Here is a 17,272-nt window from a genome sequence, read left to right on the forward strand (position 1 = left end):
CCATGAAGCCAAGGTGGTGAGGGATCTCAAGGTGGGATCTGCCAGGATGTTTCTTGATGGTTCCAGGAAGCTCAGTAACTTGCCCTGTGCCAATCCAACCCGCACAAACCAGATGCTGAGGTAATGTTCACAACCTGATCTGTTTTCTAAGCAGTTGCATCCAGAGTCTCTTTCTAGGCTCAGCTGTCTTTTTCACATATAGGCAAAACACCAAAACAGTTCCTCAGCCCAGCCTGGGCTGCAGCTCCCAGCCCCCTTCAGTCCTTCCTGCTTCAGGGCCTGCTGCAGGATTCTTTTGTCTGCTCTTAGGTGAGCACCACCTCCCAGCACTCTCACTCCAGAGGCTCCTGTTCCCCAGCAGGTTCCCACTGCCTCCCCTCCAGGGAACTCACTCTGCTCCTGCTCCCCCGTCCCTCCTGACAGCCAAGCTGGGTTTGTTGACTGTGAGCATGTGAAAATGTTTTAGAATCCTGATGGCCCTGAACTTTCCACTCTAATGAATTGTGGTGTCTGAAAAACAGTGCTGGAAAGACAGCAGTTCTTACTTGGTATTTTACTAGTTTCAGATATCTACTCAGGGAGTGCAAATGAGAGCATGTGGTTTAGGCGACAAATCATACTGCAGGAATCATTAACAGTGACCAGTCAACATGAAGCGTTGGTGAACAATCCATGATCTGAAATGTCTTTGTCCAGACTCTTCAGTGACTACTGATGAATAGCAAAGTCTGCTGGTTCTGGAGTAGGACTGGGGCCATTGGCATCAGAAGGGGCAGGGTTGGTCCCCATAGTTCCATCCAGGATAGGCTGCCCCCATTGGCATTACGGATAGGAAGGGGGCAGGCCTGGACTCCAGCAAGACTTGTGCAATGAGCAAGTTGGCCAGGTTGTGATCTCCTTGATATTAAGGCCACAGGACAGTGACTTCTTCACATGCTAACTCTGGTGTGGTTAGCAACTTCCTCTTGTCTGTAACTACCGTGACTGGAATCTCTGTGACACTGTCAACTGGAATTCCCCTTGGAGCACTAAACTCCTGACCAACTAGTTAGCGATCAAACTGGCCAGTGGGGCTGAATGGTGGCTAGGACGAAAACACTCCTCTAGGGTACCTCACTGTCCTGCGCTGCTGTAAGATTCCTGCTGGATGTGATCTCCTTACAGTGCTATATTCTCCCAGGGAGAGGATTCCTGACTGCAGTCCTGCAGACCATCCTGCCTAGCTTCCTGTCCTTTTCAATCATAGAATCATAGACTATCAGGGTTGGAAGGGACCTCAGGAGGTCATCTCATCCAACCCCCTGCTCAAAGCAGGACCAATCCCCAACTAAATCACCCGAATCCCCAACTAAATCATCCAAAGCCATCATTGTGTTGGCTGGGAAATGAATCCAGGTCAACGGCTTGGAAGGCAGCTATGCTCACCACTATACCACCCACACAAAAAGAAAGTAGCTTTTTGTTAGAGAGCAGTATGATTTGCATTAAGGTAGTGCCTAGAGGCTCTAACTGAGATGCAGGCCCCATTATACTGGGTGCTGTACATACACACTGAGACAGCCTCTGCCCCAAAGAGCTTCCAGTCTAAATAGTCACAACAGAGAGAGGACATCTCATTATTCCCCATTTCACAGCTGGGGATTTGAGAGATCAAACGACTTTCCCAAGGTCATACAGACAGTCTGTGGCTGAATCAGGAACTGAAGCCTAGTCTCCTGAGTCCCCATGCAATGCCTCCACACACACCATCCTTCCTCTTTAAGCAAGTGAGTGTGGCCCAGATTCTGCTCTTGGTTGTATCAGAGGAATTCAATAACTGCATAGATCTTTAGTGGAACTGATCAGGATTTATACCTCTGTAACTGAGGAGAGTCTGACTTGGGGAGCAGGATAGACACTAGAAAAACCTAGCTTGGGATAGTAAATCTCTTATCAGATGCTTGTTAATTTCAGAGAGTCATGTTTAGGGCAAGAAGCCAGAATTCCAAAGGCGTGTGTAGCAAATAGGCCTCTCTACAGTTGTGACATGGGTTAGATTCCAACCAGGAACACCTTAGAGACTCTCTTAGTTTTAAAAGTAGTTTAATCATACATGACAGATAGAGCACTGGGACAGTCTGGTGACTGACAAGCTAAAAGCACCTAAAGAGAGGTAGCTTAGTAACGGCCTCACGCTGCAGCTCGTTGCACTCTTGCTAGGAAAAGGGAGAGCTGTTTAGCAGCTTCCTCCCAGGTGTCCATCGGAAATACAGAGCTCGATTATCCAAAGCACAGATACACTGGCAATTGACGGCACCAGCAGAAGCAGGTCGACCGTCAGCAGCAGCACGGAATAATAATATAACTTATCATTCAAACCTTCAGGCTGATCACGGAGAGACCTGAAGTCACTGGCAGCCCTCTCTCCTGCTATGACTCCTGCAGTTCACAGAGGACCATACTGCGCATTGCCAGAGTCTTTGCAGCAGACCTGGTGAGCAATTTCTCCTGCAGCAAAGGCTGAAGGGAAGTGTAAGATTCCAGGTTGCAGTGAGAGAGTGCAGGCCTCGGATCTAAATCTGTGTGGATCTCCAGAAGTTTACACAGATCCCTTAGGGCCTTCGCTGATGCCAGAGCACTGCTGTCGTTCAGCGGTTTCTGCAGGTACATTCTCACCAGGTTCTTCATTTTATAAAGACCAAACATGGGAATCTTTTCCTTAATCAAGGGCAGGGTATCCAGGTAACCACAGACAGTTGTGCAGAAGTCCCATTTCTTGGCAAAAGAATCCAAGGCTTTAAAGAGAACAGTGAGCTCCGACGTCCAGAAGTTATGTACAACTAAGATGGGCTTGGGAACAGAGCGGAGGTAGCAGAGAAAATTCTCTAGCCCTGTCTCAAGGGAGACACCTTGGGAAATCAAACCGAGCACGGACTCCGGGATTTGTATCACAGCCTTAAAGCTGTTTTCTCCATTCACTGCAGCCAGCTGAGTGATCATCTGTGCTGGAGTAGGAAAATGGCAGAATCAGGAACTTTTGAGACATCATACAGCATCGGTAATGCAGAGAGAACTGGGATATGGGGAGCTGAGAAAAAGGGGTCAGAGGGCCAAGTGATCTCTTAGTTCTTGTCAAACTCTGGTATTGTAGGGACCCCCTGCCTACTAGCTGGAGATCTTTGCATTCTATAAGTGATGCCTGAGTGTAAAGGCAGCATTGGGGGAGAGGGTTCCCAGCTAGTCCATCCTGCTGTCTCCTTTCCAAGCAGATGAGAATGCTTGTGCATAGAGCTAAGCGAGATCCTGATCAGAGAAGGCTTAGATTCCAATTATTTATTCACCTGATGTAACACACTAGCAAAGTGTGCTTCTGTGTCCCTATAGTGGCTGGCAAATATAAGAGGATATCAGCCCTGCTGCTGCCTCCTGCTAATGAAGTTAGTCCTTTAGTGCAAATGGCAGGGACCTGTGCTTTGGAGCTATACAGCTCAGGTTCAGTGAAGACTCAGCTAGGGTCATTACAGTAGTCATTGGGTTGCTCTGTAAAGCACCTTGTCCCCATAGTGATTGGCACTATAGAAATATCATGGGTAGAAGGATAAACAAAGGGGGAGTGGACCTGGGCCTAGCCACAGAATGAAAGCCTCAGGATTTTCTTGGTGCTGGGCGCTGATTTGTGTGAAGCCCTGTATGATTGCACATGTCTAACCTGAACCGGCCTTGGAGTTTGTAGGAACTCCAGGAGAAAGATCTGCTCTGGATTGCTTAATAGCCGAGCAGGAGCGGGAGCTGCTATGGAAGCTCCTAACCCCTGCCTATACCATGCAGGTTATCTGCTAATAGAGATTCTCAATGAGCAAAGCAGACTCACTGTCTTTGTTGACCTTCATGTCGAAGAACACCAACGTGCTTCCCGCAAAGCCAGTGCTGGCCACGACCCCAGAGCCTGGCACACTGCTTTCCCATTCGAATGGCAGGTATGAGGAGGAGTCCTTGCTGCCCTCTAGCATGCTGGAGAGCTGCAACAGAAAACCAAAGAGAATGCACCATGCTCCCAATAGTGCCAAGAATCAGCCGGGTTCACCTGCACTAGGAGAGAGCCCTGTGCATGTGCTGAGAGGTGGAAAAGGAGGCTGGGCAAAGGTGGCCGAGCCGGTGGGTAGAGGAGTGGCCGAGTTTGAAGTCTGCGCTCTAACACCTGTCTAGGTAACCACCTTGACAGTGGTGTGAGCTTGGGGCCGCTCCCCTCCCCAAAGGGAAAGGAGAAGGAGGAGGTAGAAAAGTCTTGTTCCATGGTCTTGTCTGATCTCTCAATGCCCGTATCTAATGCTGTGGGAGCCAGATGAAAAACAAAAAAGCGGATGGGAATGGATGACACTTCCTTTTCATATTCTTTTTCTCCAGGTTTTCACTGGCACCTCATAATTTTGAAATCTCACCTGACATGAAATATGTTGACCTACTCTGCAGTTGGTTGAAAAATGGGGGCACAGATTTTGTGAAAATTTTCTCCATGCTTTATTGTTTTTTCTTGGTTTTCTGCAAAATTTGAAACATTTGGGGCAGAATGTTGAGACATTTCTGATAATTTCTCCTCTCTCTCTGTCTCTCTCACCCCCTTAGTATTTATGAAGCACTCAGACTAAGCACTGTAAGGCTCTGTACTCCTTGGACAAATGCAGGGTTGCTTCCTATGTGACAGTCTCCAATCCTTTTTCTATTCCAGATGTGCCTGCACGTCTGCCATTCTGCTTGGGAGACTAGTCTGGAGTTTAATAGATCTGCAGCTTAGGAAATTGTTGTGTCTTGTAATCACAACCTGCAAAAACCACCCTGCCGAGTCAGGTCCCAAATAATTGTGGTTACTAAATATACCCTAATAGGCAGGGCTACACTCCACATGGCGGGCTGGTTGGGCTATGGTGGGTTTTAGAACATGGTGAATGCCACTGGAGGGCTCACCAGCTATTTAAAGGGACACTACCCTTTTCCAATAGACTACAGAAATACTGCCTGCTGTCCAGCTTACATCATCTTCTGCTCAGTTTCATTGCATTCATGCAAGTTTATACCCCTTGAAACAATTCTTCTCTCTCCTTTGCATACTAGGAACACATTGTATGCCAGGCCTTGATTCTGCTCTCATTTACACTGGTATAAATCAGAAGGAAGTCCATAATCAATGGAGTTACCCAAGGCCAAAAGCACTGTGCTGACTTTTCCTTTCTGTTCCCAGCAGTTGAGAGGCTAGGTCTTGCTGCCACTCCCCTGGAATGAGAAATCAGCTATTCTGCTTCCACTTTTTCACAGAAGGTAACCTGCATATGAAAGATCCCAGAGTTTGTGCCATGGACTGCCCACAGCAAACTAGCCCTTGTTGCGTCATATCTAGACAGAGGTGTGGGCCAGGGGTCCAAGGCCCAGAGCTCTTGAGTTCCTATTTAGGTTCTGACACTGGTGCCTTGTATACGCTGGGATACGACCGCTGCTCCTTGCTGTGTCTCCGTTTTCCCACCTGCAAACGGAGAGTGATGGCTTTAAGCACTCTATTGGGCTGCAGGAAATGTGGGTTCAATTCCTGGTTCTGCCATGGGCCTGCAAGGTGATATTGGGCAAACCACTTCCCTCCCATCTGTACAATGGGTACACTGATACTGACCATTGAGATCTTCTGCTTTCTATATAGTGTCATCAGCAACACTCTTCTACAGAAGGGGAAACTGAGGCACAGAGAGATGTGATGTGCCCAATGTCATGCAACTGGCCAATGGCAGAGCCACAAACAGAACCCAGCTCTCACAAGGGAAGATGTGAATGCTCTCTATAAATACATCAAATGGATAAATACTAGGGAAGGAGAGGTGTTATTTAAGGTGAGGGCCAATGTTGGCATAAAAACAAATGGATATTAACTGGCCATCAGGAAGTTTAGGCTTGAAATTAGATCAAGGTTTCTAATGATCAGAGGAGTGAAGTTCTGGAACAGCCTCCCAAGGGAAGCAGTGGGGGCAAAAAACCTAACTGGTTTCAAGCCTGAGCTTGATAAGTTTATGGAGGGCATGGTATAAGGAGACTGCCTACAATGGCATGTGGCCTATCAACAACAGCTAGTAATAAATATCCCCAATGGATACTGATGGGACAGTAGATGGGGAGATCTCTGAGTTACTACAGCAAATTCGTTCCCAGCTGTCTGGCTGGTGGGCCACGCGCACATGCTTAGGGTCCAACTGTCTGCCATATGGGGTCAGGAAGGACTTCCCCCCACCCGAAGTCACATTGGCAGAGACCCTGGAGTTTTTGACCTTCCTCTGCAGCATGCAGTCACTTGCAGGTTTAAACTAGTGCAAATGGCAGAGTTTCTGTAGCTTGAAGTCTTTAAATAATGATTTGAGGACTTCAGTAGCTCAGACAGCGGTTCGGGTATATTACAGGAGTGGGTGGGTGAGGTTCTGTGACCTGCAATGTGCAGGAAGTCAGACTAAATCATAGAACCATAGAATATCAGGGAAGGGACCTCAGGAGGTCATCTAGTCCATCTAGTCTTTCCAATTTTTCCACATCCTCCTTGTCATGGGGGGACCAAAACTGGACACAATACTCCAGGTATGGCCTCACCAGTGCCAAATAGAGGGGAACGATCACGTCCCTCGATCTGCTGGCAATGCTCCTACTTATACAGCCCAAAATGCCATTAGCCTTCTTGGCAACAAGGGCACACTGTTGACTCATATCCAGGTATCATATCCAAATGATCACGATGGTCCTTTCTGGCCTTCAAATCTACGAGTCTAAGTTCCAGTCCAGCGTTCTAGCCAGAGCCGTAACCAAGACAGGGCGAAAGGGGCAGCCACCCAGGTGGAGGCGGAAAAATGGGGCAGAAACAGGGGTGACATGTAAAGCCCCGGGTGGCAAGGCTTTGGTGGGCCAGCCCCATGCACCAGGGTTAGGGAGAGAGTGCCATCTCCAGCCCCTGACTCTCCTTAGTGTGCCACCCAGCCTGTCTGCATTGGGGGGCAGGGTAGCAAAAATTTTGGGAGCATATGCCTGATAGTAGGGCCAGAGATGACAGGTTTGGGATGCAGGAGGGGGCTCCAGGCTGGGGGGTGGGGTGGAGGGGTTCAGGATGTGGGAGAGGGCTCTGGGCTGGAGCAGAGGGTTGGAGTGCGGGGGGGTGAGGGCTCCGTCTGGGGGTGCAGGCTCTGGGGTGGGGCAGGGAGGAGGGCTTTCGTGTGCAGGAGGGGGCTCTGGGTTTGGGGGGAGCTCAGGGCTGGGACAGGGGGTTGGGGCACTGGGTTACCTCCAGCTGCTCCCCGTCAGTGGCACAGCTCGGGGGCTAAGGCAGGCTTCCTCCCTGTCCTGGCACCGTGGACCATGCTGCACCCGTAAGCGTCCAGTAGCAGGTCCAGCTCCTAGTATGGCAGGTGGCTCTGCGCACTGCTCTCGCCCACAGGCACCGCTCCCGGAGTTCCCATGGGCCATGGTTCCTGGCCAATGGGAGTGCGGAACTGGTGCTCGGGGTGGGAGTAGGGAGCGCAGAGCCAGGACAGGTGTGGACTAGCCTGCATTAGCCCTGCAGCACTGCCAACCGGACTTTTAACTGCCCTGTCGGCAGTTATGACCGGAGCTGCCAGGGTTCTTTTTTTGACGTTGTATTCCAGTCGAAAAGCGGACACCTGGTCACTTTATTTGTGGGGGTTCCCAGGCTCCATTTTATATTCCTGGATTTCATTTTGAATAAGCAAGAGTCACTTCATCGTTAGAAGCTGCAGGTCACAGAGCACGAAAAACAGAATTGGTGGGAAAACCAAACTGGCGGGGAAAAGGTGATGAACAACAATGCTAAAAACAGCAGAAGATCATACCACTGTCAGGTAAATAATGATTGCAGGCTAAAAATAGAACAGACAGTTTAGAATGTTGACAGCTGGCATGCGTCCAAGAAAGATCTGACAGGAAGATATGAGCAGAAAGTTCCCTGACAGAATGGTATAAAGGTCAGTGTGTCAGTTGAGTTGGATTGACAGCTGGTGGGAGTTGAGAGCTGATGGTTGAGAGAGCTGGCAGAGAGAGGAGAGCAGCAGAGGGAGCCCTGCCTTGCCACTGGAGTGCACAGAGAGAGAGAGATAAGAAGCAGAGACCTCAAGAGAAGAGGCAGAGAGAGAGCGTGCAAGACAGTGCAGTGGAGTAAGTTTGTCAGACAAAGTTCTAGTTCTGGTATAGTATAGTGTTAGTGTATATGTGTGTGCATGGGTTTATAAAGATCTATCTGTGTGTGGTAATTGTAAAAGGAATTTATATATGTAGGACCTAAAAATATATTTAAAAACTGCTGTCAGTGATCTGTGAACAACTGATGACCAAAAGCAGAGTGCATCACTTAGCATCACTTTGTACTGTAAAGCAATATGGTTTGGGGTGCTCTTTAACTTGTTGGAAGGGATTTGTGTCTTATAATATCAATAAGGGATTTGTGCCAAGGATTGGGTTTATAATATCTATAAGAGGTGTTAACATCAAGAAAGGGTGATCTTTAGCTTGTTATGAGGAATAAAGGGCACCTTGTTTAAAACACGGCTTGTGTCACTCATTTATCGGAGGGCTGTATCCATGCCCTCTAAGATTTTTCCTTAGCCATCCTGGAGACCTAATATCTAATGAGAACAGATTAGTCATCTCAGGGAACCCAAATTCTGTTTTCGGGGTAACAACCCTGTGTGCCCCGTACCACAACCCCTGTCACTTGTGATGGAAAAAATTGGTAGGGGTCACAAATATGCTTGCTCGCCCCAGTCGCTAAAATGCCCAGTTATGGCTCTGGTTCTAGTTCCTAGGCTATAATCGTGCCTATGTCTCAGGGCTGCTGGGAGGGTTACTTAGGTACCATATGTGCAGTGCTATGAAGTTGAAATGTGTTCCGCATTACTGCCACGGTGGCTGCTGCTGACTGAATTTGAATTGGAATCGGGGGGGCTTCTGTGAGATTGGAATTCTCCTGCCAAATCTGAGGGCTCACTAGAAATTGTGGCTTCTGTTGTGGCATTTTTCAACTAGTGGAGCAGACTGTTTGCTCAGTGAGGGAGCATGAACTCAGCTCCCTGCCGGACAGGATATGGAGAAGGCCTTGCATAAAAACCCAGCGGCTGGCCCCTCTCCCCTACCAGTCACATTTCCCGTCAGTGCCAGAGTATCCCCAGTGTGCTCAGGAACGAAAAAGCACTCAGGGAAACTCTCTTGCTATTAACTGCTGCTACAGCCCAGCCAAGCACATCTGCACATTGTTACTGAGCAGTAACACACAGAGATAGCCCCAAGCTGTGAAGTTCTTGGGTAAAATTTCCTGAAGTGCCTAGGTGACTCAGGAGCATAAATTTCATCTATAAAAGTGGCTTAAGAACCTAAACCTGACTGATTGTTAATGGAATATAGGCTCCTAAATCCAGGTCCCCCACAATATTTAGGTGCCTGCCATTGAAATCAATGAGAGTTAGGTGCCAAAATACCTGTGAGGATCTGGGCCTGCGTGATGAAGTCACTTTTGAAAATGGAACTTAGACAACTTCAACTTCCAGCCATTGGATCGTGTTCGAGTTGGGGCGTTGACTTGGTTGTCCAGTTCCCTTGTTTCCAAACCAACACACTTGATCATTTTGGGCAGGGGAGTTAAGGGGGAGGGAATCACCAAATGACCAAGACAGAGATTGAGACCAAGTAGTCTGTGAATTGCACACTGTATGCGAGGCCAGTTGTCTCTAGATAGAGAATTCACAGCACACCTGGACTCTGTTGCAAGCCCGCATACTAAAGGGAACAATTCTAGGTCTTAGCTTTTCCTCTTACACTACTGTTACATTGACGTAACCCTGCTGATAGGGGTAGAGTTACTCTTGATTTACACTGGTGTAAACCAGAAGATTCAGGACACAGTCATAAGAGGAATTTACTTACCTGTAACTTGAGGTTCTTTGAGATATGTGGTCCCTATTTGTATTCCAAACATGGGTGTGCATGCCCGCCATACGCTGGAAGGCTTTCCTAGCAGTGTCTGTTGATATGCACGTGCATCGTGCGTCGTCTTGTACTCCCCAGCTGAGGCTATATTAGGCCGTGTGGATTGTGCCACTCCAGTGACACTCTTACCGCTGAGTAGTGCAGTCCACAGCTGAGGGGATGGATGGCACACATCTTGAAGACCCTCCAGTTACAGGTAAGTAGTCTCCTCTTCTTTGAGTGATGGTCCCAATATTTATTCCAAACCTGAGTAAGTACTGAGCAGTGATCAGTGTGGATAGGGGTGTGAGGATGCAAGAGGCAGTGCAGTGTGTAGTATGGCGCATCCCACTGACGCATCATCAGCCCCCCCTTGGGCAATGGCGTAATGGGATGTGAATGTGTGCATGGAGCACCATGTTGCTGCTCAACATGTGACTTGCCAGGAGACATCCATCAGGTAGGCAGATGTGGTTGCTTGCGCTTGTGTGGAGTACACCATAACTCTGTCAGGCGGCAGTATGTTGGTTTGGGATGGAAGACAAGGAGGTGAACAGACTGATTGAGGTGGAACTCCAAAACCAACTGTGGGAGGAACTTAGCATGCAGCTGTCAGGAAATCATATCCTTGTGAAATACTGTGTAAGGGGGGGTCAGCAATCATGGCTGCTAGTTCGCTGACCCATCTAGCCAAGGTAATAGCCACTAGGAATATTGCTTTCATGGAGACATGGGAGAGGGAACATGTCGCCATTGGCTCGAAGAGCGGCTTCGTGAGGGCAGATAGAAGAAGGGCAAGGTCCACGGGGGCGTGGGCTTAAGTACTGTCAGGAAACTGCTGAGGACACCTTTTATGAAATGAATGGTGGTAGGGTGCGTGAACACCAAGCTGCCATCCACAGGGGGGGAAAGGCATTAAGTGTGGCCAGGGGACCCATACCGAGCTGAGGGAAAGGCCCTACATTTAGAGTTTGAGGAGATAATTGAGGATGATAAGTATGAGTATTGGTCTCAGCTGATGGTGATGGTCGGGAGGACATGAGGTGAAGCATTTACACTTATCTTAGTAGTAGGTCCAGTAGCGTAGCTAGGGGGGGAGCGGGGCAGCGGCTGCTCCCTCACTGAGCACAAGTGGCGCCTTGTCAATGTCTTGGCGCCTTTTAAATTTTCTCCTGTTGAGGGAACAGGGGGAGCAATCCAAAAAAAAGGCGCCACCCGCTGCGGCGCTTTTACTCACCCGGCAGCACTCCAGGTCTTCGGCGACGGGACCTTCACTCGCTCCGGGTCTTCGGTGGTACCTCAGCGGCGGGACCTTCAGTGCCGAAGACACCCGGAGCGAGTGAGGGCCTGCCACTGGAGCGCCGCTGGGTGAGTATAAGTGCCACAGCGGGTAGTGCCTTTTTTTTGGATCGCTCCCCCTGGCTATGCGGCTGAATAGGTCCAGGGGCATACCCTCCTGCTCTGGTTAAGGAAGTGTCTCAGCAGAGTGGAGCATGCCTTGTCTTTGGTCTGACCCAGTATGACTGTTCTTATGTTCTTATGTCTATTCTTGAGCCCCTTCCAAAAATTAGGCCGTGAGGTGAAGAGAGCCCAGACTGGGAAACTGGACTCTGTCCCCATTTTGTGTGAGGAGGTCCAGGAGCAGCTGGAGGTGGAGTAGGTGTACGCATGGAGAGGCTGAGGAGGTCTGTGAATCAGAACTGATTAGGCCAGAATGGTGGCATGAGAATGATGGTGGCACGGTCCCGGTGAATCTTGCGGAGGACTTGTGGGAGGAGCGGAATGGGGGGAAAAGGCATAGCAGAGATTGCCCATCCAGAGTAGGAGAAGAGCATCACCCTGTGAGTCGTCCCCGATTGGCTCACCTGGAACCAGCGAGGGGTAACTCGCAGTTGTTGTGAGTGGCAAAGAGGTCCCAGAATGGGGTGCCCCACGTGCGGAAGATGGAACAGAGAGTGGGATTGTGTAATTCCCACTCATGGTTGAGGTAGAAAGTCCCACTGAGCATGTTGGCTAGGAAATGTTGGGTGTCTGGGATGTACGTGGCTTGGATCATCTCATGGTGCTGGGTGAAGGGGGTACAGACCAGGACCTTGGAAGGGTCAGTCCACCAGGTGAGGGAGGCCAGAACTGTCTTTGGGAAAATGATTTTGGCATCCAACTGGTCCCTTGTAGGGTCTGTAAATGGAAAGGAGTCACATTTGGAAGCAACGCATGTGCAGACATACATGTGGTGTCACGTAGGTGTAGACTGCCATGTGCCAGCGGAGGGAGAGGAAATGGCGGACTGTGGTGCGAGGGTTGCAGTGTAAGTCCACAACTATGGCTGTCAACATCACAAAGCGGTCTGCTGGAAGGAAGGCCCATGTCACAATGGATTTGAGGGGGGTGCCGCTGATACCAGGCCGGTAGGGTGCATATGGCTGAGGGTGGAATGGTTGGTGCTGCTGTTTGCGTTGGAGGGCTGGGGTATAGATCCCCATGGAGCCCAAAGCTGCTAGAGTACTTCAGCGAGCGAAGGAACTAGTCTGTTTTGTCAGAGAACAACCTGTCCTCGTCAAAAGGGAGGTTTGGACCTCCTGAGGAAAGCCAGAGGACTGCAGCCAGGAGTCTTGTCACATGACAACACCCATGGCAAGAGAGCAAAAAGACCTACCCATGACATTGACTGCCAGTTGGAGGCCCACTTTGGCCACCAGGCACCTCTCTTCCACCAGGGCATTAAAGTGTTGGTTCTTGCTAGTGCAGCATTGTTGTTGAAATCATACTTAGCCAGCAGAACCTGGTAATTTGCAATTTGGCATTGCAAAGCTGCCAAGTAGTCCTTTCTCCCCAAAAGGTCGAGGCGCTTGGCCACCCAGTCTGGAGGGCTGGACTTGTGTGTGCTGGCACACCTGTTCCAGCACTGCATGCATAACCAGAGAGCTGGGGGATGGGTGGGAGAAGAGAAAGTCCGTCCCCTTAGTTGGTACCAAGTACTAGCACGTCACGCATTTTGGTGTGGGGGTACAGGAAGCGGGGTGTGCCACACTGCCCATGTGGGCTGAAGGATAGCATCTTTAATGGGCAGTGCTAGCCATGACAGTCCCTGTGGTTGGAGGACGTCCTGCAGTTGATGGTGCTGATCCTGGATCTCCTCTAACTGTACGCCCAGATCCGCAGCTACCTGCTGTAACAGGACCTGATATTGCCTTTGGTCATCTGGGGCCATAGAGAGGAAGGGGAGTCAGTAGGACCCTGTTCATTCACTGGCATGGGTAGCTTGCAGGCAAGCAGTGGAGAAGGCAGGTAGGGCAGCTCCAGTTGCCCCGTGGGGAGAAGAGGCTCCAAACGGCTAGGAGTCCAGGGGATGTCTCTGGAAGCACTGGAGAACCAAGCTGGTGTTCATGGAGATGGTTGGACTGATAGGTGCGAAGGCAGTTGGCGGATGGACAGTGCGCAAGCTGAAGACCGGTCAGGGCAGGCAGATGCTGGGACGACCAGCAGTACCACCAGATCCTTCTTGTGCTTTACTTCACTCTCGGTACGGGGAAGCTTAGCACTGGTGCATCAGTGCCGGTACATGACTCCTCACCCAACCTGGTCTGGTTCGGGAAAGGAACGCTATGCTTGGAGGTGGCCCTCAATGGGGACTTGCTCAGATGCCCATGAGAATGCTTTGTACCCTCATGTCTCGGCTCGCCCTTGACCATCAGTACTGTCAGATCGGCGGCATGGGAAGTGCTGGGAGGAGCACTCACCACTGGTGATGGGCGCTGCAGTGACAGCTCTGAATCAGAGCGTGCCTGCGGTCTCATGGCCTCCTCCATAACCAACTTTCTGAGGTGAAGTTCCTGCACTTCCCAAGTCCGTGGCAGGAAAGACTTAAAGATCTTGCAACAAGTTGCGATATGAACCTCCCCACGTCAGTAAAGGTAACGCTGGTGCTCGTCGCTCACCGAGAACAAGTGGGGGCACAAAGCACAGTTTTTAAACCCTGGAACTTGGGGCATAGTACCTGGGGGAGGGAAAACGTACCATGAGCAGGGTAAACAATCTCTAATTAACTACACTAACTACTATGTGTACTTACCATGCTATACAAGCAAACAACAACTATATACAACAGTCGAAAGTGCTCTCTTAGTCAAAAAGTGAGATCCCAGAGGAGGAGGGGGTCTGACTCTATACATGCGGCAGTAAGAGGGAACTGGCGCAGCGTTGACTCATTCAGCATAATATAGCCTCAGCTGGGAGCACAAGATGAAGTGCGGGTCAATGGACACTTCTAGGAAAACCTTCCAGCTCCGGCGCATGGCATGCATGTACACCGACATTTGGAATACATATAGGAACCACCACTCAAAGAAGATTCTAAACTTGTGAGTACTCTTGAACTCAGTCTCTGCCCATCAGTTACTATTCATGGGAGGCAGAACTATTCCTTGTCCCTAGGTTCAGTCTGGATGGGGCTGGAGACAGGACTTTCCCTGTGGAGGATCCTTGGTGGTAGAACTCCCCTAGAAGGCATCTGTTGGAGTCCTTCACCAGCTGCTTAAAGGGTGAGATGAGTGCCATTTATTTGAGCAGGCTTATCCTTATGCGTGGCTTGGGTTTGCTCTGCTGTTCTCTTACATCTGCTACCCCTTTCACTGCTGTTGGTGGCATCAACTGACTCGGGGTAGTGGCCACCTAAGCCTTTGCCCATGTGCCTGGTCCTTTAGGCTGCTTGCTTCTTCCTTTCCATGCTAACATCGGCATCCCATGGAGATACACATTAGGGGGCCCCCATCAATACAGCCAGACAGCAGCTCTTTACAAGGCAAAGGGGGCAGCTAGATTAATAATTGTCCCAATTCACTCTACACCTGGTAGCTGGGATTTCCAAAGGAGTCTGAGGGAGTCAGGTGTCTGAATCCTTTGAAAAGTATAACATGCTCCTGGATGTTCTTAGCCAGGAGTGCGGTGGGAGCGGGTTCTGAGCAACAGTGTTCAATGACTTCCATGTCGAGTCAAAGCACTCTGACCTACTGAAGCTATGATGAAGGACAGATGAAAGGAGGATTCATGGATGCAGACACCTGGCCTGGGAGGTGTGTTCAAAGCATTGAACAGACACTACCCTAATTAATCCTCCCAGCACCCCTGTATCATCATCCCCATTTGACAGGCGGGGAAACACGAATGAAAGGTGAAGTGAGCCACCCAAGGCCACACACTGAACCAGTGGCAGAGCCAGGATTGGAAGCCAGTCCCCTATGACTCCAAACTCCATGCTTGTTCCTCCAGACCATGCTGCCTGTGGGAGAAAATGCCAGAAGGCGTTAGGGTTTACCAGAGAGACAGGGGTGCAGGAGGCAGCATTGGAAGAAGGAATGGCACGAGCATAAGTCTCTTGGTTGGATTGGATCCAGTTCCCATTTAGGCTCAATTCACTACTGGAAGAAGGAAAGAGAAACTGCAAAGAAAACGGGTAAGGAAGATGGCAGTGAGTTGCTTTTAGTTTGGAAATAGTTTTATTGAGGGTAACAAGAGTGACTTACATTCCTGTATTACTATCCCATACAAAAGCACCTCCACGTTACATTCCCCAAAACCATGGTCCCATCCCAATTTTATATCCAACCCCTTCCACTGAAAACAGGTCCCTTCCCACCCCATCAATTTAACTGCTTCTTTATTTATAAGGATATCTGCCACTAGGATTTGTCATGTGGTTAAATATATCATGAATCCTGTGGATTTTTAATATTGTTTTCAAAGTAGGGGGCGGGTGGTACCTTTTCAAAGTGTTACGTGACATTTTGTCTATACAACTACTATTAAAATTTCTACACACTGAACACCTTATCCTGTCCCATGCATCAAAGATGGTCCCCATTTTTATAGGCCCTAGATAATTGCTAATGCTGATCCAACAGTAACAAACAAACTACATAAAACCTCATTCGCTAATGTTTCCATGCATCAAAGCTCCAAGGGCGGATCCAAAGCCCAAGGAAGGCAATGCAAAGACTCCCACTGATTTCAATTGCTTGAGTCATACCCTAACTTTTCCCTTGATCTGGGCCAATTCAGTTTGGAACAGACAATCTGCCATATTGCTTTATCTTTGGCCTAAGCTAAAAATTCTCTTCTCTGTGAGGCTTATAAATTCCACAGGCTTCAGCCCCTAGAGTCATTAATTAAAATATCCTTAAATATAACATCCTTAATTCAGTTATCCTTAACTGATCTTGTAAGTTGCTTGATATGAAGCTATTTGGTCTGAAGATCTTAAAAGCTCTGCCTATTTCTTGAGCAGAATGGGTAAGTTCCTTCAATCGGAGATACTTGTCTTTTGACTCTGACAGTGCGGCGTGTCATGGACAATGGTGGCATCGTTGACAAAGTCATCCTTAAAACGAGTAAAAAAACAGGAAAGTTCTAATGGCGACACACAAAACTGCTGACTTCTAACATTCCAAACTTCAAACCATCTGAACTGACTGCCTACGAACGTAGCCTGTGGTTTTAAATCTTAGTGAGATCTAAAAACAAGACAAGTTTGACGTTGCTGGGCCAAATTCTCCTCTCACCTACTCTGGTGTAACTCAAGAGTGAGTGCACTGAAACCAATATAAAAGTGACAGAAGTGAGAGAAGAATTAGACCCTCTACATTTTAGTCATATTGAGTCATCTGAGAGCACTTTCTGATGGAGACTAATAGGAATTATTGTTCACCCACTCCCCCACTCTCCAATAACTCACAAACAGCTCAAATGAAGTGGCTCAAACAATTCCTCTTTTGGCTGAGACAAAAACATAAAACTGAAGACTACATTTGTCTGTGTAAATTATGAGCCTCTGGAAGAGCAAGCTGGAAATCAACCTTAACTAGGTCACGTGCTACCAGCACCAATTATAAAAAATTATTTTTATACATTTCATTCTGTAGTGTACCACAGTACTGCTATCCAAGTTAAGCTTGAAGAAACTAGTTCAGCAAAATACTGCAAAATTCTATAAAGCATACTTCCTCCTATTTAATTTTTGTTACAGTGTCATCAATAAAGAACAATACCAGAACATCTCAACGAGAATGATGTAGGAAGGTGCTTGAGTTCCAGAAAAAATACCAACTGGGCAGAATTTCTGGACTGGACAAAACTGGAAACATTAAGTATAGAAATGTGCAAAAGAGCTGGGATTTTCACTAGGAGATTTAGCAGTTTCCTTAGACTTCTTTGGAAATCTCAGGAAAGATGCAAAGTTTGGACCTGAATCCAGATCTTAACTTTTTTGGGGCCATCTCTAATTAAGCGCTGGTCACTTATTTTCTTA

At 48.6% G+C, this 17,272-nt stretch overlaps 1 protein-coding gene across 3 annotated transcripts in view; it reads right to left on the minus strand.

Annotated features, from left to right (window-relative positions):
- Window positions 1–563: 563 nt before the first annotated feature.
- LOC144271730 (protein PML-like) overlaps window positions 564–17,272 on the minus strand; it is a 41,314-nt gene continuing 24,605 nt past the window's right edge. For all 3 annotated transcript variants that reach the window (XM_077829299.1, XM_077829300.1, XM_077829298.1), the window contains exons 8-9: window positions 3,851–3,998; window positions 564–2,984 (exon numbers count right to left, since the gene is read on the minus strand). In XM_077829299.1, the coding sequence (XP_077685425.1) occupies window positions 2,410–2,984; window positions 3,851–3,998 (723 nt within the window). In that variant the 3' untranslated portion in view covers window positions 564–2,409. The remainder of the gene's footprint in view (window positions 2,985–3,850; window positions 3,999–17,272) is intronic.

The sequence above is a fragment of the Eretmochelys imbricata genome, chromosome 10 (assembly GCF_965152235.1).
Source record: "Eretmochelys imbricata isolate rEreImb1 chromosome 10, rEreImb1.hap1, whole genome shotgun sequence".
In the NCBI taxonomy this organism is placed as follows: domain Eukaryota; kingdom Metazoa; phylum Chordata; order Testudines; family Cheloniidae; genus Eretmochelys; species Eretmochelys imbricata.